The sequence below is a fragment of the Triturus cristatus genome, chromosome 7, assembly GCF_964204655.1.
Source record: "Triturus cristatus chromosome 7, aTriCri1.1, whole genome shotgun sequence".
In the NCBI taxonomy this organism is placed as follows: domain Eukaryota; kingdom Metazoa; phylum Chordata; class Amphibia; order Caudata; family Salamandridae; genus Triturus; species Triturus cristatus.
In genome coordinates, this window is record NC_140590.1 from 550763306 (window position 1) to 550790757 (window position 27452).

General features: G+C 47.1%; 1 protein-coding gene across 1 annotated transcript in view; it reads right to left on the minus strand.

Annotated features, from left to right (window-relative positions):
• TSEN54 (tRNA splicing endonuclease subunit 54) overlaps nucleotides 1-27452 on the minus strand; it is a 266301-nt gene that overhangs the window by 213326 nt on the left and 25523 nt on the right. The window contains exons 4-5 of the mRNA XM_085617000.1: nucleotides 22979-23062; nucleotides 22324-22422 (exon numbers count right to left, since the gene is read on the minus strand). Of these exons, the coding sequence (XP_085473126.1) occupies nucleotides 22324-22422; nucleotides 22979-23062 (183 nt within the window). The remainder of the gene's footprint in view (nucleotides 1-22323; nucleotides 22423-22978; nucleotides 23063-27452) is intronic.

Below are 27452 nucleotides of genomic sequence, written 5' to 3' on the forward strand. Positions count from 1 at the left end.
GACAGTACCACAAGTACATTCAACTAGCTATGGCCATATATAAAATTAGTAGCTTTGAAATGTGACAAAATAATTATTATATTAATTCCGTATTAGGTTCTACACTCTGTGGAGCTGATGAAGGGAAATTAATAGACGGTCTCATATAAATGTGAGATGTTCTTGTGAGTGAAGAAAGCACTGCCATCCTAGCTTAGGACCAAGTGTGTGCCTTTTAAGAAAATAGTCCCTTGAGGCTGTAATTAAGACCCTGGGAGTAATAACACATGTAACAGGGGATAGCCAAATTGGAGGTTACAAGAATAGACAAGGCGGTTACTAGGGAGGGACCACTAAGCCTATTGGCAATGAAAAGCCACGATTTACCAAGGACAGGGACAGGAGCCAATTAAAAAGATGGGCGGAAAGGGGGCAGAGCTTTATTCACATATCCTGAATACAGCATGTCTCGAAGAGACGGCGCAAGCGCTGCCTAGGCGAGACCTAAAAATGGCGTGCGAATGTAAGCAAAGCACGTCATGCCTACAGAAGGAGAAACTCAATGAAAAGTAAAAGGGCCAGTCGCCATGGGAGGTTACAATGAAGATACAGAAAGTATGCTGTTCCTAATTACGAGACCAGGAAAAACTAGGGGAACCGGTTTTGCATGGTCATAAGATGTAGGAGGATGGGGATTCCTCCTCTTGGAATTTGGGGCCCTCACACGCCCGGCTGGGTGTCATGCTTCATCATAGGGCTGCTCCTCGTCATGTTGGCGCTGCAATACCCGACGGGCTCCCTATGAAGGTCTCTTTGGCGGAGATCTTTTATTCCAAATTGCTGTTTGGTGCCGTGCGAGTGAGAGGCCTAACCAGTGTAGATGAGTGAGTGGAGGTGTTTAACCTGAAGGAAGTTTAAACAGGTTTGGAAGTACCAACGAAAACAATTTTAATCAATAGGTCTCCCAACCTGATTAAAAGAAACAACGGCGAATGTCTGAGGGTATGTCTCAGGTAGGGCACGCTATAGTGTGGTCAACATGTTTCTCGCTTAGTAGTCAATCAATCTGGTGGCGATTCGTCAGGACCTTAGAAAATCCAACCTATCTACACACGGGTGGTTATATGGTGTAATCTACCTCTTTAAACCAGCCTAACACATACTATGTGTAGTACCTGATAGAACATGACCAACCTGGTGAAGGAATAAAACCAAATATTAAGATCTGAGACTTCAGTATAAACAAAACTCTTGTGTTCCCTGTGTGACAAGCTCACAGCATACAGTGGTGAAGGCTGATAACATACACAACGTGAGTGACGTGTGGGTGACTCTCACAGACCTTATATCGTGAAAATTACACAGGCACGTATGGTGAAACACCACCATGGCTGCAGAAAGAAATGATGAACTCACCCCAGTCGGTTTCTCATTTTACTTCATCAATACCCGGCAGGTATCACATAAGGAATTTCCCTATGTACTCTGTGGGTTGTAGGTTAAAAGAAAAGGAGATTAAAGCACAACACGTAATATGTTGTAGGTGCGTGATTAGGTATATGGAGCAGTGAGGGAGTTATTTAACACTATCAATAGTAAATCGAGGCAGCCGTTAATATATGTTATGTAAACGGACTCGCCCAGATCATATGGTGGTTAAATAGACATGAGCTGGGTGTAAAGCTTGTTTTCTAAAAGATGCATGTGTCCTGTCAGGACAGATATTTGTGTAAATGCCACATGTCAGGTTACAATAGTCTAGAAACATTTGATCTGTGACGGGGGTACCAAAGGTTGTTTGGTGTGGTACAAAGCATAGATAATGGGTCCCCGCTAGGTGTACAAAAGCTCTCGACATTTCGGTAAACTGTGCATAATGACAACCAAACTAACGTTAGATGAGCTTGCGTGTTACAGAGTAGCTAAGAAATCCCCAACATTAAGGAGAATTACAAAGGCTCTGGGCAAAGTGTATCCTGAGAAGCACACCATGCTCTTTGCTAATTCCTTAACAACAGCCTGTTCAAAGGTGAGCACCTCATTAGGTGCTCACCTATGAACCGGCTGTACTTAAGGACTTAGCAAAGAGCACTACACCAAGACACTTTTGCAATATCTCTGCAGCAGAATTTACGGCTGTCAGTTCCCTTGCTAATGGCACGACCATCACTATTAAACAAGCTGACAAAGGCAGAGCAACCGTGATCACGTCTACCTTAGACAGGGAATGCCAGCAGCCACTCAGTAACCACCAATACTATATACCGATTGCCAGTAGCCCAATGACACGACTGACCAAGACCATTACAGCTATGGTCTTTACAGCAGGAAGCCAGGGCTGGTTGAGCAAAAAGGAGGCAGACTTCCTTATTAAAAAAGATCCTAAAGTGCCCTAGTTTTACATCTTGCCCAAAATACACAAAGGCATCTCACCTGTCCCGGACAGACGCATAGTTTTGGGAATTGACTCAATACTCGAAGCATTGTCCAAATTTTGTGAACATTTTCTACAGCCACTAGTCAAACAAGCCCCCTTCTTCTTGAAGGATACGGCAGACATTTTACGTCTTATTACAGAGATTCAACACACTATTGACATCAACCTGTTGGTTACCATTGATATGGAGGCCCTCTATACCAACATACCCCAGAGAGACACCTTGGGTGTGATAGAGGAGGTCTTCAACAGAACCAACTGGGACTCTTACACCTCAAGCAGTTTTGTCCTTGAATGTGCAACACTCGCGCTCACGGAAAACATTTTTGAGTTCAAGGGCCAACTTTACCATCAAATCCAGGGTACTTCCATGGGTAGTAAGTACCTTTGCCCCGAGTGTAGCCTAATTATACATGGCAGCTTTTAAAGAGAGTTTGATCTTCAATGACTCGAACCCCTACCGCACTAATCTTCTCCTGTGAAAGAGGTTTATTGATGATATTGTCATTTTGTGTCAGGAGACTTGAGGACCTGCGAAGATTTCTGCAACTGGATTAATACCTTGAACCCCTAACTGAGGTTCACCAGTTCTATCACTCGGAGATCCCTTTCCTTGACCTTACCATCAAACTTGAAGATGGAAACCTAAGCACAACTATCTATAGAAAACCTACAGACCGCAATAGCCTGTTGTTTAGTAGTCATCATTCAAGAGCATTAAAGGAGAACCTGCCTTTTGGCCAACTTTTGAGGCTGCAAAGAAATTGTAGCAGTTTAGAGGACTATAAAACTGAGGCAAATCTGCTGGCTAACAATTTGAGCAGACGTGAATTCCTACAATGCAACATAGCACACTCCAAAAAAAGAGCTAGGAATAATAACCGCGAAGCTCTACTCGAACCTAGAGAGAAAGAAAAAACAGACACTCTCACATGTGTAACCACCTATACACCTAATTCCAATAGAATCAGGAACGTGATCAAAAAACATTGAGGTATATTGAGAACAGGGTCCCTGGAGCTTGACATTCCCAGATATGCATTTAAGCACACGAAAAATCTCAAAGATATGCTAATACATACGAGACCTAAGCCACAGAAAGTGACTTCACAACGGCAATTGTGGGACTTGCTGCCAATTCAGGGCCATTTCCCTTGCGGGACCTGCACAGTATGTGCATTTACCGAAGTGACTAAAATAATAATTTTCTCAGACCCCTTCACATGAAGTAGGTGCTCACACAAACTACAATACATCCAATTGTATCTATATGATTACCTGCCCATGTGACCTCAGGTATATAGGTATGAACACCCGACCTGTGAAAACGCGCATCACGGAACACCGCAGTAATTTCCAGTATCATAAACTTAACACGAAAATGTGTTCACATTTTAACCTACTGCAGCATTCACCTGACTTCCTATGATGGGTAATACTAGAGGCACATCCCAAGATTAGTAAGGGGGCCCCGTTTATGAAAGAACAGAGATGGGTCTACCGTCTGTCAACCAATACACAAGGGTTGAATAAGGAAATTCCTTGGAGTACACTTAACACTCACATGGGCTAATAATGCAGAATCCCCATTCACTTTACAACATGCACACTAACATCTTAGCATGTATGAGAGAGGGTTAGATAACCCCTCAACCATGGAGATCACCATGACTCCTTTTGACACCTTGGAGGTTTATCACATACCGAGTGCGCTCGGTTATCATCTTACAGTAACCCACAGGAATCATCCTGGAGTCCTGGTACATTTTACCTAACCTTACCATGACTACCTATGACACCTTGGAGGTTAATCACATACCGAGTGCACTCTGTTATCATCATTTTACCTAACCTCTTTAAATATGGCTTGGCTAATGGATTGCAACTTCTTTTTAATTTAATATAGAGCAACACGTGAGTTATCACCACTAGACTTAGTTGGAGCTTAATAGCAACTCCAATATGGCGGTTCCCATGATAAGGATTTCACGTCATCCAAGATGGCCCCCACTGAATTTGATTTGATTTTATAATTTTATATAGCGCTGAATCACCCAAAAGGGTATCTCTGCGCTTGCAACAGCGGACTATCTAGAACTGGAAGAGGAATGTTTTCATCAGCTTCCTAAAACGGAAAAAGGACATTTCCGTACGAAGATATTGGGGAAGGCTGTTCCAAAACAAGGGAGACAAGTACGAAAAAGCCCTGCCACCAGAACGAGCTTTGTATATTCTAGGGACAGAGAGAAGTTTTTTTGATCCTGACCTCAGAGAGGATATAGGATTGTAAACCTTCAAATTCCTAGTTGGATAGCAAGGGCTAAGCTCATGTAGAGCTTTAAAAATCAAGCAGCCTGTTTTGAATTGTACTCTTTTTCTAATAGGCAGCCAGTGTAATTCATGCAATAAAGGTAGAGAGGGGGTTCTGGCCGGGGAATCCGTTACCAGGCGAGCAGCTGTATTTTGGATAACCTGTAATTTGTCCAAAGAGGCAGCATGAGCAGAGAGGAGAAGAGCATTACAATAATCAATCTTGCTCATGAGCAAGGCCTGAATTAGAGTCTTCTTAGTAGAGGATGGAAGCAGCGGAAAAACTCTTCTAAGTAAACTTAGAATGTGATAGCAAGACCCAGCAATGGTATTAACATGGGTCTGCAGAGTGAGTTTATTATCAAGCTTAACGCCCAGATTTTTTGCTACCTCTTTAGGTGCCGGGGCTTTACCCAACTCCTCCGGCCACCAACTAGGTGACCAACAGATGTCAGCACCTCCGAACAGCAGAATCTCAGATTTCTCAGAGTTAAGCTGGAGATAGTTGGTTTTCATCCAGGAGGCAATAGCTGTCATACCCTGAGAAAAGATGGTTTGTATATCCGATCTCCTTTTGTCGAAGGTGAGGAGGAGTTGGGTATCGTCTGCATAAGAGATGGGATTAAATCCCAAATCCCTCATCAGTTTAGCCAGAGGCGTCACATAGATGTTGAATAAAGTAGGGCTCAAACATGAGCCCTGTGGGACGCCTCTGGTAACTTTTGAGCGAGCAGATGTATAAGGACCCATTGACACTGCCTGTGTACGATTGGACAAAAAATCTGACAGCCAGCTCAATGCAGAACCGTTGACGCCAAGGTCTGATAGTCTGTGCAAGAGGACTCGGTGGGAAATGGAATCAAATGCTGCTGAAAGGTCAAGCAGCACCAAAAGTGCCGCTTGACCTTGATCCAGAGCCATTCTGATATTATCCATCACCTCCACCAAGGCAGTCTCAGTACTATACTTAGCACGGAAGCCTGACTGCGAGACATCCAACGCACCAGAAGACTCAAGAAAAGCAGATAAGTGCTTGTTGATGTGCTTCTCCGTGATCTTGCTCTGTAGGGGAAGCAGCGAAATCGGGCGGTAGTTTGACAGTACCTCAGGAGAGATGTTGGAGTTTTTGCGGATGGGAAGTATTTGCGCATGTTTACACTTCTGAGGAAGGCAAGCAGATTTTAAAGAAGTGTTAATTATAGAACAAAATGGGGGCGCCAACAGCGCCGCAAATTTAGAGGAGATTTTAGCAGGAATAGTGTCCAGAGGAGATCCAGATGTGGTGCATTCCAGGAGTGTTTGCACTTCTGTGATAGTGATAGCAGGAAATGTAGTCAGACAGGGTCCTTCCTTATTGGGTTGCAGTATGAGCTCCGTGGAAGTAGGAGTAAGAGTATTAGAGAGGATGATATTTTGATAAATTCTCTCAATTTTTTGTTCAAAAAAGGAGGAAATATCATCACATAATGTCTGAGAAAAACTAACCCTGGTCTGGCAGGATATAGGGTTGGTAAAATCTTGTACAATTTGAAAAAGCTTCCTAGCATTGTTGCCAGCCTGTTCCAAAGTTTTGGCAATATGGGATTTACGAGCCAGTTTAACATTATAATGATAGGTTGCCATAGCTGCTTTGTAAGTAGTTTTAGCTTGCTCATTATGTGAGCGACGCCAAATCCGCTCCAGTTTTTTACAGGCACTTTTCTCCACACGTAATCCAGGCGTATACCAGCCAGTGGCAGATCTTTTAGGTGCATATCTGAGAGGCTTAAGAGGAATTACTCTATCGAGTAAATTACCTACTCTTGACTCAAAATGTTCAAGCAGCTGATCTACATCCCCTTGCGTATTATTCCAATCCCACTCAGCAAACATATGGGAGAGATGGTTGGCCGTTAATTTGTGCCAAGGTCTGTAATGACGAGTAACAGATTTGTTATGTATCGTATAAGGATGGTCAATAGGACCCAGCAATTGGAAATTTATCATATAATGATCTGACCAAGTAAACGGAAGAGTTTCACCACATTTAATATCCGAAGAATTGGCAAGGATGAGATCCAAAGTATGGCCGGCGATGTGGGTGGGCGCAGTTAATGATCTCTAGGCCACTGGCAGCAAGATCTTGTAAGCACAATCTAGCATCTTGATTGAAGGCATCTTCACTGTGGATGTTAAAATCACCAATCAGGAGAAATTTCCGCGTGGAGATTAAATAGGGAGAAATAAATTCAAGCAGTAGGCTAGTGAAATTTGATATGGATCCAGGCGGTCTATAAACTAGGGCGCCTTTCCAGATACAGCATGTAGTGAGATCCAATCTAAAGACAATGCATTCAAATGATTCCGTCCCCATCTGATCAAGAATAGTAACAGTCAGTTCCTCTTTATAAATTAGGGCTATACCCCCACCCATTTTACCTATTCTATCCCGCCTAAGAATTCGATAGCCCTCGGGTATAGCTAGAGCAATGGCCGGAGTAGAGGAAGGTTTAAGCCAGGTCTCAGTAATGAAACCCAAGTCTGGCTTCTGATCAGTAAGAACATCCCATACCTCCGCGGAATGCTTGACCATAGATCTAACATTGGTCAAAATACAATTCCATACCTTGTGCTGTGCGGTGTGGGACGGGTAACTATGAGGGACCAACCGAAAAGAATTAGGTAGGCCCAAACAATCAGATGATGATGTGGTGAGCAAAGTGGGACAATCAAAATGCATACTTTGAAACTTGCAGCACGAACATGAAAAAGGACCCTCAAAAAGTCCAGTGCACAAAATATTGCAACTTGTTCTATTTAAAGATAGTAACTGCTCACGTGAGTATGACCAGGCAGGATTGTTTAATCCTGATGCTATCTGCTGACTATCAGGGTATCTGGCGGCTGGCGGCGTCCTGGCGCGGATGGGCGCAGACGGGCTTGCCTCTGGCGCGCCTCCGGCGCGCGCTGCGCGCTAGCATGGGACTGTTCTTAAAGCCCCCGTACTGTAACCACTAGAGCGCTCACCAAGATGGCGCCCAGTAATGTCCCAGTCCCTCCGAAAGCCCCGAGAAACTCGCTAAGTAGCGAGGGAAGTGATCAGTTTTAATGTGCGGGTAAGAGGCAAAACACAGAGCTATTTAATCAATTTAAAATACATTTTTCCAAACAAATGAGTGTGCTCCGCGTATGCAGCATACACAGGCAGTTAAACCGGCAATCTCCTTCCCTACAAGTTAGGAGAGGGGAGGGAGCCGGAAAATTAATAAAAAAGAAGAATTTAACAAACAATTGCAGCGTTCAGCAGCAAAACACAGTGTCTTCGTAAAATCAGCTATCGCGCTGCGCGCTAGCATGGGACTGTTCTTAAAGCCCCCATGCTGTAATCACTAGAGCGCTCACCAAGCTGGCGCCCAGTAATGTCCCAGTCCCTCCGAAACCCCCGAGAAACTCGCTAAGTAGCGAGGGAAGTGATCAGTTTTAATGTGCGGGTAAGAGGCAAAACACAGAGCTATTTAATCAATTTAAAATACATTTTTCCAAACAAATGAGTGTGCTCTGCGTATGCAGCATACACAGGCAGTTAAACCGGCAATCTCCTTCCCTACAAGTTAGGAGAGGGGAGGGAGCCGGAAAATGAATAAGAAAGAAGAATTTAACAAACAATTGCAGCGTTCAGCAGCAAAACACAGTGTCTTCGTAAAATCAGCTATCGCCAGGTGAATACCAGGTTCCCTCCTATTACTTTAGCGGTCTAGTGCGGACTGCAAGTCAACTGGGAGTTTCCTGTATTTAAAAGGTCCACAATTCTTCCCAGTACCTCCCGATCCCGGCAGAAGTGGGCATGTCAGAGAGCCTGTTACTGATTCAGCAAACGTGAGTACCTTGTGCCCGATAACGCTGTGCTTCTCGGGGTACACTTTGCCCAGAGCCTTTGCAATTCTCCTTAATGTTGGGGGTTTCTTAGCTATTCTGCAACACGCAAGCTCATCTAACGTTAGTTTGGTTTTCATTATGCACAGTTTATCGAAACAACAAGAGCTTTTGTACACCTAGCGGGGACCCATTATCTATGCAATTGTTGTACCACACCAAACAACCTTTGGTACCCCTGCCACAGACCAAATGTTTCTAGACTATTGCAACCTGACATGTGGCATTTACACAAATATCTGTCCTGACAGGACACACGCAACTTTTAGCAAACAAGCTTTACACCCAGCTCATGTCTATTTGACCACCATATGATCTGGGCGAGTCCGTTTACATAACATATATTAACGGCTGCCTCTTGTTTACTGTTCATAGTGTTAAACAACTCCCTCACTGCTCCATATACCTAGTCACATACCTACAACATCTTACGTGTTGTGCTCTAATCTCGTTTTCTTTTAACCTACAACCCACACAGTACATAGGGAAATTCCTTGTGTGATACCTGCTGGGAATTGATGAAGTAAAATGAGAAACCCGACTGGGGTGAGTTCATCATTTCTTTCTGCAACCATGGTGGCGTTCCACCATATGTGCCTGTGTAATTTTGACAATAAAAGGTCTGTGAGAGTCACCCACACGGCACTCACGTTGTGTATGTTTTTAGCCTTCACCGCCGTGAGCTTGTTACACAGGGAACGCGAGAGTTTTGTTGATACTGAAGTCTTAGATCTTAATATTTGGTTTTATTCCTTCACCAGGTTGGTCATGTTTTATCAGGTACTACACATAGTATGTGTTAGGCTGGTTTAAAGAGGTAGAGTACACCATATAACCACACGTGTGTAGATAGATTTGATTTTATAAGGTCCTGACGTATCGCCACCAGATTGATTGACTACTGTGCGAGGAACATGTCGACCACACAATAGAGCGCTACCTGAGACATAACCTCAGACATGCGCCATTGTTTCTTTTAATCAGGTTGGGAGACCTATTGATTGAAATTGTTTTTGTTGGTACTTCCAAACCTGTTTTAAATTTCCTTCAGGTTACACACCAGCGGCACCAAACAGCAATTTGGAATAAAAGATCTCCGCCAAAGAGCCCCTCATAGGGAGCCCGTCAAGTATTGCAGCGCCGACCTGACGAGGAGCTATGATGAAGCATGACACCCAGCCGGGTGTGTGAGGGCCCCAAATTCCAAGAGGAGGAATCCCCGTCCTCCTACATCTCATGACCACGCAAAACTGGTTCCCCTAGTTTTCCCTTCTCTCGTAATTAGGAACAGCATACTTTCTGTATCTATACTAAGTTTGGGCACGTATGGTGGACCTGTCCAAAAAGGCCCAGTCCCTCCTTTGTGATAGGTTACAAATGAAGACAAGGCGGTACTAAGGAGGGACTAACAAACCTCTTTATGAATCAGATGCCAGCATTTACGTAGGACACTGACACAAGCCAATGACAAATATGGTCAGAGAGTGTGCGGGGGTTCTATTAAATACTCCACTACAAGTCTGCCAGAGCAGCGCATGCGCGCCGATGCTAGGCTCGACCCAAAAACAAAATTTAATATGGCTATCGGACTGCATTTTTCAACAAGAAACACCAGTTCGCATTATTAACCAATGAAAGACTTTCTGCTGGCCAAACAAAAAAAGTCATAATGAGCGAAAAGGTAAGCAAGGAAATTAAATGAGTATGCAAATGTGCAGCAGTTGAAATCAGCAGTGGCAAAATAACAGAACTCCTAGAATAATAAAAATGTGTTGCTCACAGTATCAGAGCAGAATAAATATTTCCAAGAAGCATGCAAGTGTCTGGGAGTGTGCATTAGGGAAGATGCTCTAGTGTGACACAAAGTGCAACAAATGCAGAAATAGATATCAGTTTACATCGACTACATGCTTGGGGAGGCAGTGATGCCAATGCCAAACATTTCTGCAAGGTTGATCAAATCTATAATCTATTAACTCTTCTGTCAGCAATAATCCCATTTTGCAAGACTCTGACGTCGCCCGCACCAATAATATGCGAAATGACACCACTTTGGTCTGTCTGACCAATTCTCTTCAGTTTCCACTCTACAAGTGGAGGGACTTATTCACACTAAGAAATCAGTGTCTCCTCATGATCCGTGCCCCCCCTCTGTGTTTAAACAAATCCCAACAACTTTTAGCAGCTGTTCTGGTTAACATCTTCAACTCCCTGTTTACAACAGGCCTCTTCCCAACTTCTTGGAAGAAGGCCTCCATTCTCCCTCTCCTAAAAGAACCAAACCTGGAACCAGAGGACACAGTCAACTACCGACCAATTTCTAGATTACCTTTCCCAGCGGAAATAATAGAAACAAGCATTGAAAATGCAATAGGTCTCACCTTTGATTAAGTTAAAGCCATTTGCTTTGCTAATGGTATTGTATAGCAAAGCAAATGGCTTTAACTTAATGAAAGATGAAACCTATTGCATTTTTAATACTTGTTCATCCCTGCTTGTTTCCCTTTTCACTGTTTTTCCATCTTCCTCTTCTGCTCTCGTTCTCTGTTTTGTGTTTTTCTCTGCCTTGGTTCGGATCAAAGTCTGTTGAGGAAAAATAAGTGCAGGTCCACGAAAATAAGTGCTGGTGGGCCTCACATTCAACCACTGGCTCAAATTAAGCACTGGCTACTCACATCTGTCATGGGACAGTAGGGGATCTTTGGAGTGAGTGAGCAACTCACAACTGACAAGAGAACTGAGGTCACAGGGGAAAGGTCCTACCCTCTGTGTCATCTAGACAATGTGTTATTTGGCTTTTATGTGGTAATCTTACACACAAATTGATATCACCACAGGGTGATGAGCAGCAAATCCATTTAAACACTGGGCAAACTAGTCACACCCAGGTTTGATAGAGGCTCCTTGGATATCCCTTCATTTATCACTGTTTTCATGTGTGTCAGGCCCCTTTGTTCAATAACAGATTAACACAAGAGCTACCAGAATGCCATCATTTGTCGACCAAAAACACAGAGTACATGAAAGCTCATTTTTTTCTCACTCCATGCATGTGCCATCTGGTCCTGGTGTTTTCTTTACTTTCTAGGAACAGAATCAGAAGAAAAGAACAAGGGCCTGAATGCAAAGAAAAATCCTTGTCTGGATATGGCTGCTCCTGGAATCTTGACAGTTCTTGGTGAAGATCTGTGCTGTGATCCCTGGAATTTGTGAGTTACTAGCACCTGACATATGAGGCATCTTCAGATGTCTGAACTGGTCACGCCTGTCTATGCAAGAGTTTTGTAATCTGGCCCAGAATGCACTGTTTGCGACGTTCGGAGCTACACAAACCGAGAGCTCGCGGTGGGTGGTGGGAATCTGGGAACATTTTCGTTTCCCCATCAATCACTCTCCAGATTTCAGACCTCCGCACTATGTGGATGGGGGTGGGTCAGGACGGCACACCTTGGGGTGCCCCCTCCTCTCACCTACCAGCCAGCGGCGGGCAGTTTTGCGAGGAATTCCCCAACAATGCGGTCTGTTTGTTGTGGGTTCCCAGGGCCGGGCGGCCAGGCCCGCCTGATGGCTCCCAGCTGGGCCTGCACCAAGAGCTGGAATGTGCCTTTTCCCCTAGATCCGCTGACCCCTGGGTGCCCAGTCAGATCTTCGCCGCTCAACCATTTCCTGCCAAATCATGTGTGTCCTCATCAAAGGGGGTCCGGGGGAGGGGCAGAGCGGGGCATAGGGTGGGCAGTGCCCTCCCAGACCCAGTGAGGTCTGGGGCCTGCAGCAGGAGCGCAGGCGGCTACGAACACAGGCAGTTGGAGGGATTGCATGTCTGCACACTAGGGGACAGTCACATGCACTGCACATGGGCGCAAAGGTGGATGTGAGCAAATACCGCCAAATGGCAGGCACCACACGCCGCTCGTAAACACACAGCTATAGCTTCCATGGAGGCAGGCAGACGACAGAGAGGCTGTACACATGCACACAAGAGCATACCGACTCATCTGCGTGAACACTGGCCTGCCATCCCACACATTGTAAACCTGCACGAACACATCCAGGACAGGGGAACTGCTCATGGCTATACACATACAAACTCAAGCATACATGAACGCAGGCACAGACAGTGCAAATGTATAAATGCAGATCTACGTGAACAATACTGACAAACAAGCAGAGAGGTGCATGCATGTACACATTGACAAACAGGCTCAACCACTGTATGCTGCAAGCTCACAGTAAAGATTCAGTTAATCGTAGCGATATATAAGTTACATTTAAAACAAGTTTTCTAACAAAAACTCGGTGGTGAATTTATCGTCTAAAATATACTTTATGACACAACAAGGAGGGTCCCGACGGGGGGAGGGAGGGAGGGAGGGAAAGCACGCCGCCATGCACGCGTACGAACAAAAAAATGCACATGCGTGTGCACATCACTACGCTAATTAAAGTAAACAAAGATGGTGTCGGGCTGTCCACATGCGCGTGATTTTTTTGTCCATACGCGTGCATGTTTAGCTTTGTGGATGGCGAGAGCAGCCATCTTTGTCCATCTGTACGCGCGTGCATTCAGCTTTGACTGAATCGATCGCAAAAGGCCCTCGCATGGCGAGAGCAGCGCATACGCTGCTTTCGCCAGGTGAGACCTAAAAATAATTTTTCTTTTTGAATTTATTTTTATTGATTTTAACCAACATTGATGAAGCAGCGTTAAACAAATAGCATCTAAGTTCTTTACAGTTAACGTAAGCCACTTCTCCCTATACCCTCCTTCCAGTCCCTCCCCTTCCCTTGCCGGTGCGCCTTGTGATCCTGCATTGTTACCAATAGTCTATTTCTGCAGTTAATACAGTAACTATATTAAACAACATTAAGACAGTACTGGGGGTAGCAAATCCTTAAAGAGTATCCCCGCTTTTTTTTTTGCCTTTAGTGGTTCATTCTTCTTCTTGCTCCAGTGCTGTAGCTGAATCCCCTCGACCTTCTAAGAGCGATCCCTCCTCCGAGTCTGTGTCTGGTGTTTGGAGTACTGTAACTAGGGCCTCCCACGCCCTTGCCGCTTCCTGCGCTTTTTCATTATTAGTACGGAAGGCTTGTTGTAACCTAAATAAACCGTCACTCGGTGCCCATTTGAGGAATTCCGCCCGCCATCTCTCCATGTTAGGCCCCCTACGTGCCTTCCAATGCATAATACGCTCCTGTTTGGCCAACACAAGGCCCAGAGATCCAGCACTTCCTCCCAATATGTTCCCAGTTTCACACATGCCCACATCATATGCAGGAAATCCGCTCTCTCTAAATCGCCCCGCGGGCATTGAGCAGTTGCCACCTAAAAATATTGGTTAAGCTTTGCTGGCGTTAAATATGCTCTATGCAGAACATAGAAATGTATCAATTGGAACCTGGCGTTTCTCGTGCTCTTCCAGGCCCGCTTAACCAGTTGAGCCCATGTCTTTTCAGGTATGTCCCTGCTAAGATCCACTTCCCATTTCCCTCTCAACGCTCGCAGCGGTTCTAAATTTTCCGTTGCCATTCGCTTATAGAGGCAAGTAATAGCCTTGAAGGTCCCCGCGGCCATTTCTACGTACTGGCACGCCATTGAGGTTTGTGGTTCCGACAACCCCGTCCGTCAATAGCGTTGGATGGCAGAGATAAGCGCCGAATGCAGCAAGTAATCCCCACGGGGGAGGTCATATCTATGCTGTAGCACCTGGAACGACAACAGGGTTTCGTTTTCGTAAAGGTCTCCTAGCATTTGTATCCCCAGGTCCTCCAAAGTAGCCAGTTCCATCCAATCCCCACCATGCGGGAGGGCCGTGCACATACCCAATGGTATCTCCGGTGCATATGGGCGGGCAAATCCGGCTCTGCGCTGGCTCCGGTTCCAGCACATCCTCAATATACGTTCCTCGGCCGCGAGCGGTTCAAGCCGCATCTTCTGCTGGAGGACTATAAAGGACAAGATATAACGCGGGACCCAGCGACCCTCTGGGCCATAATATAATAACCGCGGCAGTGCTACCATCTTCAGGAGCGCCACTCGCCCCGCTACCGATAACGGCAGCGTGCTCCAGAACGCCATATTGCCCTTAAGTCCACGTATGGCTCGACCTAAATTCCCCTCCAGTAAATCCTCGGGGGCATGGTAAATGTTAGTACCTAAGTAAGGTAAACAACGGGGCTCCCAGCGAACATCCTCCAACCGGGGCCCATCCTATCCTGCACCACCGGAAACAAGCAAGTCTTTGCCCAATTCACCCTCAGTCCTGAGTATTGTCCGAACATATGGAGCAGGTGTGTTGCGCCCTCCAAAGCCGCCGAGGTATTCGCTAGAAACCGGGTGAGAACAGGTGCATCACTATGGTCCTCTCCTAAGATCCGTAGTAGGCGTCGCACGTTGGTCGCGGTAGTTCGCTTCAGAATGAAGCCCGTCTGGTCACTATGGATAAGATGCGTCATATAGGGCAGGAGCCGGGTCGCCAGGATCCTACTTAAAATCTTGTAATCTGTCGTCAACATGGAAAGCGGGCGACATGCTGATCCAGATAACAAGTCCCTCCCTGGTTTCAACAACGGAACAATGATAGCCTCTCGAGTAGAAACCGTCAGTCTTCCCAATTCTTTGGCTTCTCAATAGAGTGCCTGAAGTTTGGGGAATAGGGTATCAACATACGTCGAGTAAAATTCTATCGGCAATCCGTCTGCCCCTGTTTTTTTTTGCACGCCATGTTTTTTTATTGCATTGCGTATTTCACCCTCTTCAATCTCCCGACCCAGCAGCTCCCCCAGGTCTTCCTCAATGCGTGGCAACCGCAACCCAGCTAAGAACTCGCTCAATCCATTGTTCGTGTCTTGCAACTTACTTTCATAGAGCACTGCATAGTATGTGAGAAACATCCCATTAATCCCTTGCTGAGTATATTCAGGTACCCCCGTTGAGGTAGCCAAAGCCAGGATGGGTGTGCCCCTCGGAGCTGGATTCGCCAACCATGCCAGATGAGAGCCCACCTTATCTCTTTCCACGTGTGCCTTCACCAAATACTCCTTATGATCAAAGCAGCGCAACCGCTCCACTTGCTGCGCTACTGCTTCTCTTGCAGTTGCAACCACATCCCACATATCTGGGTACCCAGGGTAGGCCCTCTCTGCACAACGCAATCGTTGCTCCTCCCTTTCTATATCCCGCAAAAGTGTATCGGCATCCCTACTGCTTTAGTGATACATAAGCCCCGTATCACCACTTTAAACGCATCCCACTCCAAACTCAAGGTCGATGCCACCCCCTCGTTCTCAAGGAAATAACGCTCTATACCCTCCTGTACCTCAGTACGAAACACCGGGTCCTCCAAAGCTTCCGGGCGTAGGCGCCAGGTGGGGATAGCAGGTCGTTCCCGAGACCACTTCAACACCAGTAGTAGTGGATTATGATCCGAGATTGTCCTCGCCAGGTACTCACTACAACGCACCAGTGCGTGAACATCCGGGGAGCACAGCAACGCATCTAGCCGCACATGCAAGTCATGCAGGGAAGAATAGTAAGAGTAGTCACGTTCCCAGATATGTTGCGCACGCCATGCATCTATCAGTCCCCACTCTGCCTGCCATTCTCTCTGGAGTTTTGCAAGTTTGTGTAGTGGCGCCTGGGGTAGTGGTGGGTGTGACTTATCTAGCTCAGTATCAGCAACAGAATTAAAGTCACCCCCCAATAACACTGAGCCGGTAAGGAAGGTCGCTAGTTTCCCAGATAAGGTCGCAAAATAGGATTTCTGTTCTACATTAGGGGCATACACACTGCACAACGTTACATCTCTCCCGTCCAGGCGTCCCATAATGGCCACATATCTCCCATCGGGATCCACTAGCTGCCTGGTCAGCTGAAAAGGAACCCCCGCCCTCACCCAAATCAATACACCCCTGGCAAAAGCAGAATACGTGGTACAGAAAAGCTGCCCCCTCCAGCGGCGTTGTAATGCATGGCCTTCAGCTCTGTCTATGTGGGTTTCCTAGAGAAAAGCTATTTGCACCCCTCTACGAATCAGATAAGCATGAACCTTATGTCGTCTCATCATCGTATGCATCCCCCGTACATTCCACGTAATACATTTTAATTCATTTAATGGTCCCATTATGCAAATTACCCTTGTTACTCAACTGCACTCTCTGGCGTGGCGCACCAGCGGTGTAAACTGCCCCAAAATCAATAACAACCCAAAGTCACCCAACTCCCCTCCCAGAACAGGCTCTAAACGGCTAGCACCCATCCAAACGATCTACTTATAGTCCCCTCTGGCAGCTACCAGAGAGTTGCCCTAGGGGTGAAACTAAGGGGGGGAACTTGACGCCAGGAAGGACCGGCCTGTAGCCTCATTGCACTCAGGCGCCTGACCCCACTATAAAGGAATCTTCAATTCCCCCCAGAAGGGAACCCCAAACCCACCCACCCCCGAACACCGACATATCCAAAGCCATCCCCCATCCAGTCCGGTAAAGCAGCCAACGCCCTCTCACCCCACCCCCCACAAGCAACAACACCAGGTTCAGCCGGCCCCTCTTACTAGGTACTGCTTAAGTTCAGGTGTCAACGATCTCATCAGCTGTCCCTGGAGTAATGTGCGGCAGAGCCACACTCCCTGCATCTGTTCCATCGGAATCTGTCCCCACAGACCCCTTTTCAGAATCCGTCAGCTTCAACGGCGTCGTGCCACTTGCCTGCGAGATCTCTGTCACGGCCTGTAGTGCTGCCGAACTTTCTCTCTCTGTCTGAGTAGTGGAGGGCCTCCGTGCCCCCGAGGGTCGTCTCCTAGATCGCCGTACACGGCGCGGCTGTGGAGCCTCCGCTTTCTGTCCACCGGTGCCCCCTGCTTCGTTCGTTCCTGCTCGGTAGGATTCCAACAAACTCCATGCCTCGTCGGGATCAGTATGGAAGATCGTTTTAACGTCTAACGATATTCGCAGTCGTGCCCCGAACATCAGGAAATATTGAATGCCTTCTTCCCGGAGTTCCTTCTTGACCGCCAGGAACGATTCTCGATGACGCTGGACTTCAAAGGTGTAATCCGGGAATAGCGACACGCTGCTATTATCTACTTTATCCGGACCAGCCGTACCTGCTTTATGTAGCAGAAGGTCCCTGTCTTTAGAATGGAGCAGTCGGGCCACTACAGGCTTGGGCGGCCTCCCAGGAGCTTGCGGGCATGCAGGGACCCTGTGTGCTCTCTCTAGAGTGTAGAATGGCGATAGGCCCTCCGGGGCCACCTCAGTGCGCAGCCACTGTTCCAGATAGTCTATCATACGGTCACCTTCAATTCCTTCTGGAAGGCCCACTACTCGTATGTTGTTCCGCCGATTACGCCCCTCGGCATCCTCAGCCCTCTTCTCCAGCGCTTGAAGCCTACGAGTGACAGCAATCATTTGAACATCCAGCGCTTTCTGAGATGGCTCTAAGACCTCCAACGTAGTCTCAGCCGGCTTCACACGGTCCACAAGCTTTGCATGATGGGCCTGCAGGAGTCCCAGTCCCAATGACACCTGAACAATGTCCTGCTGGAGTGCTTCTTTCATATCCGTGATAGCGCGGAGGATCTGGTCCCACTGCTGTTGCACCAGTCCTTCAGGGTGCGAATCAACCACGACCCGCGGTCTCTGCCCCAGTGATCCGTTGTCTGGTTCCGGGTGTGCACCCCCCTGTCGGCCACGCGGTTTCCTCATAGCTGCGAGTCCTCCGAGGTCCCAGCTCTAGTCACAACATCCCGTTCCTTCTGTGTCCCGGTAACATAGATCCTCCCAGCCGCCAGGGACGCAGGTACAACAGGTCTCTAATCTCCTCTATCCAACTCACCTCCAGGGGAGCCTCCCAAGCTCTCAGTTCTTGACGGGGGACCCCCCTGAGCAGCCACTGCCCAGTAAATTATCCGGTCCTTGAGCGAAATTGTCCCAGTTCCACTATGTTCACTTTGACCCGGGTCCTGGTCCCCAAATATCAGACAGTCCAGTGAAGTTCACCACGCAACACTTTCAAAATCCAGTTCATGCATAAGGAGCCCCAGCTCACAATCGTTTAGGGTGTGTGGCTGCTCGCGTCCTTCAGCTCAGGACCTCCGACGCGCCTCAACAAACGTCGGGTCCTTCTGCTTATTAACTGCGCCACTCCCAGCTCTCAGCATCAGCGCTAGCGGTCAATCTCCGGCCTCTAATCGATTTTGCCGGCCTCACCTCATCAGGCCTGGGCGACGTCCCGCAGTCTCGCAGCCAGAGTTCATCAGTGCTGCGCAATACTTCTCCTGTCTTCACCTCTGTGTGGTGCAGTGCAGGGCCGCCTTGCAGGCAAATCCAACCCCTCAATCATCAGGAGGCGGCACCACCAGCTACCTACCACCGGGTCCAGGGGCCTTTCAAAATCTGTTCAGGGTCACTTCACTTTGCTGCCAAGGAATGTCCCCATGAAAGCCCTGAGTATCTCGTTGTTGTGCCCCAATTATTATGGCGTGTCGTAACTGCACTATCGTGGATGATTCTGGACACCTAATTGGTTAGTTCCCTTGCCCAATGCCCATGACTTCCATTGTGGGTTGAGAGACCAACATTTAAAGCTGTTGCTGTCTGAAATCGGTGGCCGGCAACGCCAGGCACAATTCATGTTGTGCCTCCCAAGGAACGCTGCAAGATCCCAGTCTCTAAGCCTGCTGCTGAAGTTAGCAAAGTCTGTGTGGGCTGCAGCTGGGCTTCGATGCGTATCTCCGATGCCAGCGCAGCGCCGCAGGGTCACAGAGCCATACCTCAGCACTCCTGCATCCCGCCTCGCAGCTCACCACGCCTTCTTCTCCGGGCCATCCACCATTTGTTTCGCTCAGGGCCACTGCTCTCGTCTTCTGCCTAGAGGTCCCACGGTACGCACCCTGCCCGGGTGGGGAAGTGCACCTCTCTCAAGCTGGCGTCTGAGGACGGATCAGCGTAGGAACATTACACACAGCGGGACCGCTTCCTCCTCAGTGCGCACGGCGGTCTCCAAATCACCCGCACCACAGCAGTCGCCACTCCCACAACTATGTGCACCCGTGTCGTCTGCGAGCCGCATCCACCATAATCGCTCTTCGGCATGCGAGGGGGGGGGCAAGGCTTACCCCGCAGATTCAGGCCATATCATTCATAGGGTGGAAGCGCATATTTCCCCAGATCGCTGTTTTCCCCTCGCGATCAGGCTGCGCGTCGTCATTGAGGTCCGGGAGGTGGGTGCCATTTTGCTGCTACGCAGCCCAGGTCTCCGTCTTCCCGGAGTGTGCTGTCGGCGCCTGGGGGCAGCGGGACCCCCGATCTCTCGCAAAGTGGGTTCACCGGTATAGCAATCCGGCGCTCAATTCAGGATAACTGGTAAGGGCGGCGCGGAGTTCTCAGCTCACGCGAACGTCTCCATCGGCGTCTAAGCCACGCCCCTCGCGAGACCTAAAAATCATGACTATCCAATTGACTCACTTTATTCGAAATGATCACTTGTTGGACCCTACTCAGTTTGGGTTTAGAACAGAACGGGAAACATCGTTTACAACGCACGCGTTACAGCGCGTGTCATTAGAACAATTGTTTTACAACGCGAAATCCATTGCAACGCATGTCATTACATCGCATAATTCATTACAACGCATTCCCCAAAGTAAAGCCCCGGCGGAGTTAGAATAGTAATTGCGTTGTAATGGATTATGCGTTGTAACGACATGCGTTGTAACGTCATCCGCTGTAACGGATTTTGCGATGTAAACAATTTGTTGTAATGACACGCGTTGTAATGCGTGTGTTGTAAAGTGTCATATTCGAACAGACTATAGCACCGAGACTGCACTGATTAAAGCCACGGATTTACTTAAGACTAAGTCAGAGGACATCGATATTGTGGACCATGCTATCTTGATCCAACCCTTGGAGATCTTAGGTATAAAACGTATAGCCCTGGAACTTCTGAAAATCCTTTCTAAAGGACAGGGAAGACACAGTAACACTGGACAGCTTCAGCTCAAACACCTTCTCGCTTCCTTGTGGGAGCCAGCAAGGGTCCTCCCTTAGCCTAACTCCTTTTTATCTATATCTCACAAAACTCGCGCCTCTGATGCAATCTTATGGCTTCTACCTCACTTCCTATGCAGACGACACACAAGTTGTGTGGTCGGCCTACAATGATGTACGCTACATGAGCTCTCAGCTACACAACTGTATGAGAGAAATTGGTATCTGGATCGGCAAGCACTGTCTGAAATTAAATTTGGATAAAACGAAGGTCATTCTCCTTGGAAACAACCCCTGGCCTTCGGAAATGGGCCATCTCCCAGTTTCAACCTCAAAAGCTTGGGGTGGTACTTGATGGCAAATTTAACTTCAGTAAGCAAGTTAATGCAGTCATTTCCTCATCTTTCAATACTCTCAGAATTATAAAAAAAGATCGTACAGTTTCTCACTAACAATACCAAGAAAACAGTAATCTCATCATTAATTTTATCTAAAATGGATTACTGTAATGGACTATACATCAATTTACAGGAACAATATGTGAAAAAACTGCAGGTCTTACAAAATGCTGCCTTCCCAAACATCATTCAGTTTCTCAAGCCATAAAAGACATGCACTGGCTGAAGGTCAGGAACCAAGTTAAATTTACAGCCCAGTGCCTAACTTTCAAGGCCTTGCATGACACAGGCATGGCATTCCTAAGACAAACTTTCTCCTGGTATGAACCCTGCAGGAACCTTCAGTCAAAGGGAACAAAACAAAAGTCACCATCTTCAGGTATAAGACAACTAAATGGGGAGGAAGCAGTCTCATCTCTGGAATTACTAAACTTTGGAATTTCTTACCGATATACATCAGGTCTGTTCCATCTTTACAGGTCTTGAGAAAATGCCTGAAAACCTGGCTTTTTTAATAACTCTCTTACAGTCTCTCGTACGCTCTCTGCTGAGCGAGGGCCAAGACACCCTAGAGTATACTGGAGCTTTAGAAATTTTCTAACATAACATGACAGAGTTTCCGGAGGAAGAATACAAAAGTCTCATGAAATGCTATTTATATGACGTAATTATTATTGCTACTTTCAATTAGCATTTTATTTTGTGACGTACAGACAGTAATGCTGCTTGCAAAGGTCTTTTTAATAAACGTATGCAGCACTATCGTCATGATTAACTTTCACAATCTCGGTAAGATTCGCTGTGATATCGCTTAAAAAATTAAGTTACGTAGTCAATTTCATCCCTTCAAATTTGTTCCTATGTGTTCAAGGAACTCCAGACACATGGATTTCAGAAAAAAGATTCCAGATGTCTGGATTTGCTCAAAAGTGTAACTAGACCATCAGTTCCATCTCTCACCTCATCAGACTGTACCGTTAGATACAGCTTCCTCACCTACACTCTGGGGATGCATCAATTTTTCCCTTCTGAGTTCAACTGTTAGATAGTGTGTTACCGTACAAGGTTCGTGGACTGTTCCCGTGCCTGTTCAATGCCAGCACTGAGTGGGCCTTACAGGAAGATCTTTTTCTGTAGGTCTTGCAGCAACATCTAGGGAAGCTGCAGTATTCTAGGAAGCTAGTCATCGTCATTCTACACAGCCCATTACCAATCTCAAATAAGGGAGCCATAGGGATTAGCCGCAGTATGATAAATGCCCACTCAGTCAAGTAAAACATCCAGTCCAGCAGTGCATACCTGGTACTGCAGGAGCGAGGTGGATCTGCAGGGCAGCAGCCTCTCATAAGCTTCTTGGATAGACATGGGCAGACCCCGGTAGAAGAGCTGAATTGAGCCCTAGGAAGAGAGAAGCACAGGCAGGTACAATCAGCTGTAAAGACAGAGAAGCAAACATAATACAGGTGATGGTGCTTAACTGAAGAAGGAGGTTTACACTAATGTAGAGGAGAACAGCATTAATATATGTTACGGCGCGAAGCAAAGGAAGGTATGCAAGACTATTCTACTAGAGAGAGTAAGGATTTTAAAGTTAGTTAAGGATCGGACAGAGAACAGGATTAAGGCACATATCAAAACAGGAAGCTACAGGCTAAGCCATGAGGAGGCCCCTTTACAGTTCATCACTAATGACTATCACGTCAACCTGAGTCAACACTGTACATAGGTGGCAGTATAATATGTTAGCTGGATGGAGTGGTCAAATTAGCAGTTCTTCCTTTTTCATTCTCTTAACACTTTTAAACATTGATAAATGTTGTGAGAGATCAGCATGAACTACTGTTTTATCAAAATGCTGCTGCGTTTGGACGTTTTGGCCTGTCATGACAGTCTGCGTCGTCTTGCTCTCACTGCAACTCTGATCAGTCAGTCACACCTTTGTGTCCATACTCACACACTCCAGCAGGTAGATGGCCTCTTCTGTCTGCAGACACTGCTTCCCTCGCCTGGTGAATCCCATGGTGTGCCAAAATTTTCCCTGCATGCAAAGGGCAGACTCAAAGTCAGGCAGAGGCAAACAGTCATCAACTCGAAGTGGTCCTCCTCCTGACAAAATGTGTGCACCTCAGTACATCCACGGCTACCTCAGACTGCCTTCAATTATTGGTAGAGACAATATTTAATGAAACGGTTGGGTACTTACCTGAAAAACTTTTTCTGCTTAAGAATAATTGCTTTCCATTCTATACACATGTTCAATTTCTTGAGAAAGTCTTCAGAAATCATTAAGGGTTTGTCTGAAATAAATCGTAGCTCCGCTAAAAGAAAAGACTTCCAAGTATTCTCCTCCACTTTAAGTATAACCCTTAATCACTGAAAAAACGCAAAAGCTAAGCAGTGAATTTGAGGAAACCACTAGAGACCTACTGTTGCAGGTAGGTAGCTTTCCCTCCTTGAGGACTGCATCGTTTTCGCATTCAGAAACCTAATGAGATACCATGCAGCATACATGTAGGGAAGGGAAACTCTGAAGAGCTACTTTAAATGAAAATAATTGTGAAGGTGTGATATTTTTAAATCATATAGCTGAATGTATATGTGACTTCTCTCAAGAGTGCCACCAGATGGAGGTATCCGAAGAGAGCTGCCACTGCAGCCTTAATCTTCTGGAATACGCTCTGGTTAGACTTGGTAAACAACATTATGGGCCTTATGTAGGCATTATATATTTACCGACTCATAAATACCGAATTTTACCGATTCGGAATTTATGAATCGGTAAATAGAATGTAGGTAAACATTCGGTAATTATTACCGAATCGGTAATATTCGGAATTTATGAATCGGTATTTACCGATTCGGTAATAATGCATCCCTTCCAATTCATTCCTATGGGCCTGGAGGCCCATAGGAATGAATGGGAAGCCATTCACAATTACCGATTCGGTAAATACCGAATCGGTAATAGGGGGAGCATATTCATGGGTGGCAGTGTGGAAATTTAGCTTGCAAACTGAACATTATCTGCGCCATCTTGCCTCTCCCCAGCGCCACGCACAGCGAATGCACGGCCGCCATTTTAGGCACCCCACTCTCTCCCCGCTCATTCTCGATCACCAGCGCTTCCCCCTGGTGCTGCGAACATCCCCCCGTGCGCCGGCCACCCCCGCTCTCTCATACACGGGCCATAAACCCTCTCCTTCAGCGCGACCCTGCTACGGAACCACATCCGACCGACATCCCATACATGGTCATGCCGCACCTTTGATAACCCCCTTCCTCTGCGCCCCATTGTCCGAACTGGTCCCAGGCCATCACCTAGCCCTGCGGATGCAGTTTATTGCCCCTACTGTAAGGGAAACACCCCACATCAAAGGGATTACAGTGGATCAAAGCCCCTACCCCCTGAGACCCGGCCGGTCGCACACACCCCCGGGAATTGGCGGAATTCCCTGCTGCGCGATAGCCATCTCCCACTGCGGGTAGGGTGGGAACCTCTACTGTAACTATGTGTGGGATCGGATCTGAGCCGGGGCTTCAGGGGATGTTCTTTCATGCATCAAGAGAATCTCAAGAATGTACTATGTGTAATAAAGCAATAAACCGGTGTATAAGAGACCAGGTCTCAGAGATGCGGTTAGAGCACCTCGTGACGATACCTTGCTGTCTGATCTGATGTGTTCTGCTCCGACGGAATAAAACTTTGTTTCCTGCCTTCCAGTCTCCGGCGCCTACCTCTTTCATTGGTAAATTATCGAGTGGTATGAGAGGCGATTACCGCCGGGCAAATACTTGAAAGGTTATCGACTGAAACTGCCGCTACCATTTAACAATTGGCGTCCCAAACGTGGGGCCCATCAGCGACACGTGGATCCAGTGGGAGAGGTCCCGACGACAGAGTGAACGACTGCAACGATCGGGAGAGCTCCTGCCCAATAGACCCTCGTCTGGCAGCCGATCATCCGAACTTCACTGGTTCCGAGCAGACCTCTCTCGAGTGATCTACGGTCCTGACTGGGAACCATCAGGAGTGCCGCGGCAAATACGGAGAGTAGAGGACGATCGGGCGCTGGAGGCGGAAGACGAGAAACTGTCCACGCGGTCCGGGTAAGGTCGTGATACACGACAAATTGCGAAATAATTGATTGATTGTCCGAAGCTTTTTGAATACTAGTATTGCTCATTGATTGTGCTCATTGATTGTTCTCTTTGAGATATTCGCTGTCTACAAACGGGGAGGAGTAGAAATACTCTCTCTCTCTCCCTTTGCAGATAGTGAAGGGTAGGTAACGCAGACTTTTGTCCCCGTTGAAACCCGTCGTGCCTATCTTTATCTCCCCACTGATTGATTGTCCGAACATTGATTGTTTTGAAGAATAGTGCTCTTTGAGATATTCTCTGTTTGCAAATAACGTAGAATAGAAATATTCTGTCTAGTCTTTGCAAATAGTGAAGGGTAGGTAATGCTGACTTTTGTCCCCGTTGAAACCCGTCATGCCTATCTTTATCTCCCATTGATTGATTGATTGATTGATTGTCCGACCACTAGTTGTTCGATATTGGTTCTTTGGAGGTATTCTCTGCTTACAAATAACGAAGAATAGAGATATTCTGTCTAGTCTTTGCAAGCAGTGAAAAGATAGGTAGTGCTGACTTTTGTCCCCGTTGAAACCCGTCATGCCTATCTTCTCCCCACTGATTGGTAGTTGGTTCTGCCCGGACCGCTTATTAGAGGTGAACCATCCGGCTCCACTGGAGGGCACCCCTAATAAGGACATGTTCACTAAATATGGACTAGTCGCCGTAGCTTATACCAAGCTATGGCATAAATATACAAAGAAGGACCCCGAGAGTCAGTGGCCACTGATGGGATCCTTCGACGACCATAAGATAGAAGTGCTAGAAATAGCCCTGCGTAGCAATAAGACCACGCCTACTATGCTTGACAGTATTGGCATGTGGCGCAAAGAAGCAACGCAACGGAAAAAGAGGGAAGAAGTAAAAGCAGAAAAGGAATTACGAAAGGCAGCTCACCTTGCCGCTAGAAAGTTAGAAGAAGAGAAGGGAAACTAAATTAAGACAGGAGCCCGAAACATCAGGACAGTACGCTGTTAGGGCCCCTTCTTTGCTCTACCCTGAGTTGTCCTCCAAGCAGCGAACGAATGACGAATTACTGTTAGGTCCCCCGATCATTTACATGCCCCCTCCATATGCACCCTCCCAGTCAGTAGTGCAACACCCACAACCCCCGAACACGAGCGAAAGCAGTACAGGGGCCTCGGTCCTCACGGCCTCCGCGCCGGCCGAGCCTCCTGCGCTGAACACAACGTCGGCTATAACGTTAGACGACCCAGAGATGAGAAAGAAAGAGTCCACCAGAATGAATCGATTAACGAAGGATGAACGAGCAGGAATTGATAAGATAGTAGGGACACTGGTGGAGCGAAAGGAAAATGAGGAGTATATAAAAGACGTGTATAACTCGTATGCCGACAGCCGCAGACGACACTTTGTCGTACGGCTCTGTTAGCACGCCCTGAATGCATATGAGGATAGATACCACGATAAAGGTCCCGAAGGCTTAGCGGCCCTATATAGGAAGGTAGACATCGGAGAAGAAAGAGAGGGCGACGTGACGAACCTCTTTACTCGTACACTCGAGGTCTACCGACACCTTAGAGAACATAGGCAGACCACCAAAGCAGAAACCCCCATAGCGACTAAGCCCCAGGAAGGAAGGGCTGAGGCCATGATGCCCATCAAAGAAGCTGCCCCCTACTGGGTCCCCCCACGAGGTCAGGGAACGCATGACGACATCAACCACCAAGATGCGAAGGGGAGGGTTGTATATAACTGGGTCTACCAGCCGTGGGACCGGCAAGATATTTTGACCTTTAGAAAAACTCTACCCGACTTGAGAAAGAACCCGACTGCCTTCTACACTGAACTGGGTACAGCCTTAGGTTCTACGATTATGACTTTAGCAGATATCGACTTGTTCTTTGGGCTATGTCTGCTGGCTGATGTGTGGAAACAAATCCGGAAAGTTGACCACGCTGAGCCGTTCGGATATACCTGGGTTCAACTCGATACCATAGATAAGCAGCGAGAACCAGGACAGAAACCCCCAAAAGCCATATTAGAGCTCCCAGACAAGATTGTACTAAAACTGAAGACTCTAATCCCAGAAAGAAAGGTAGACTGGTCGATAGTAACGGCTTGCCGCCAGAAACCCCAGGAGGATGTGTCTGAATACTTCTCCCGATTCGAGACTGTGTTTTCCGATTACAGTGGCCAAGACATGACCACCGCAACCGGACATCACCTCTTTGTCCAGAATTATGTGAAGGGTCTGTCACAAGAAATTTCCCAGAAACTACAGACCAGCGAGAGTAGTTGGGCAGCCTCCAAACCCGCAGCAATTCTCC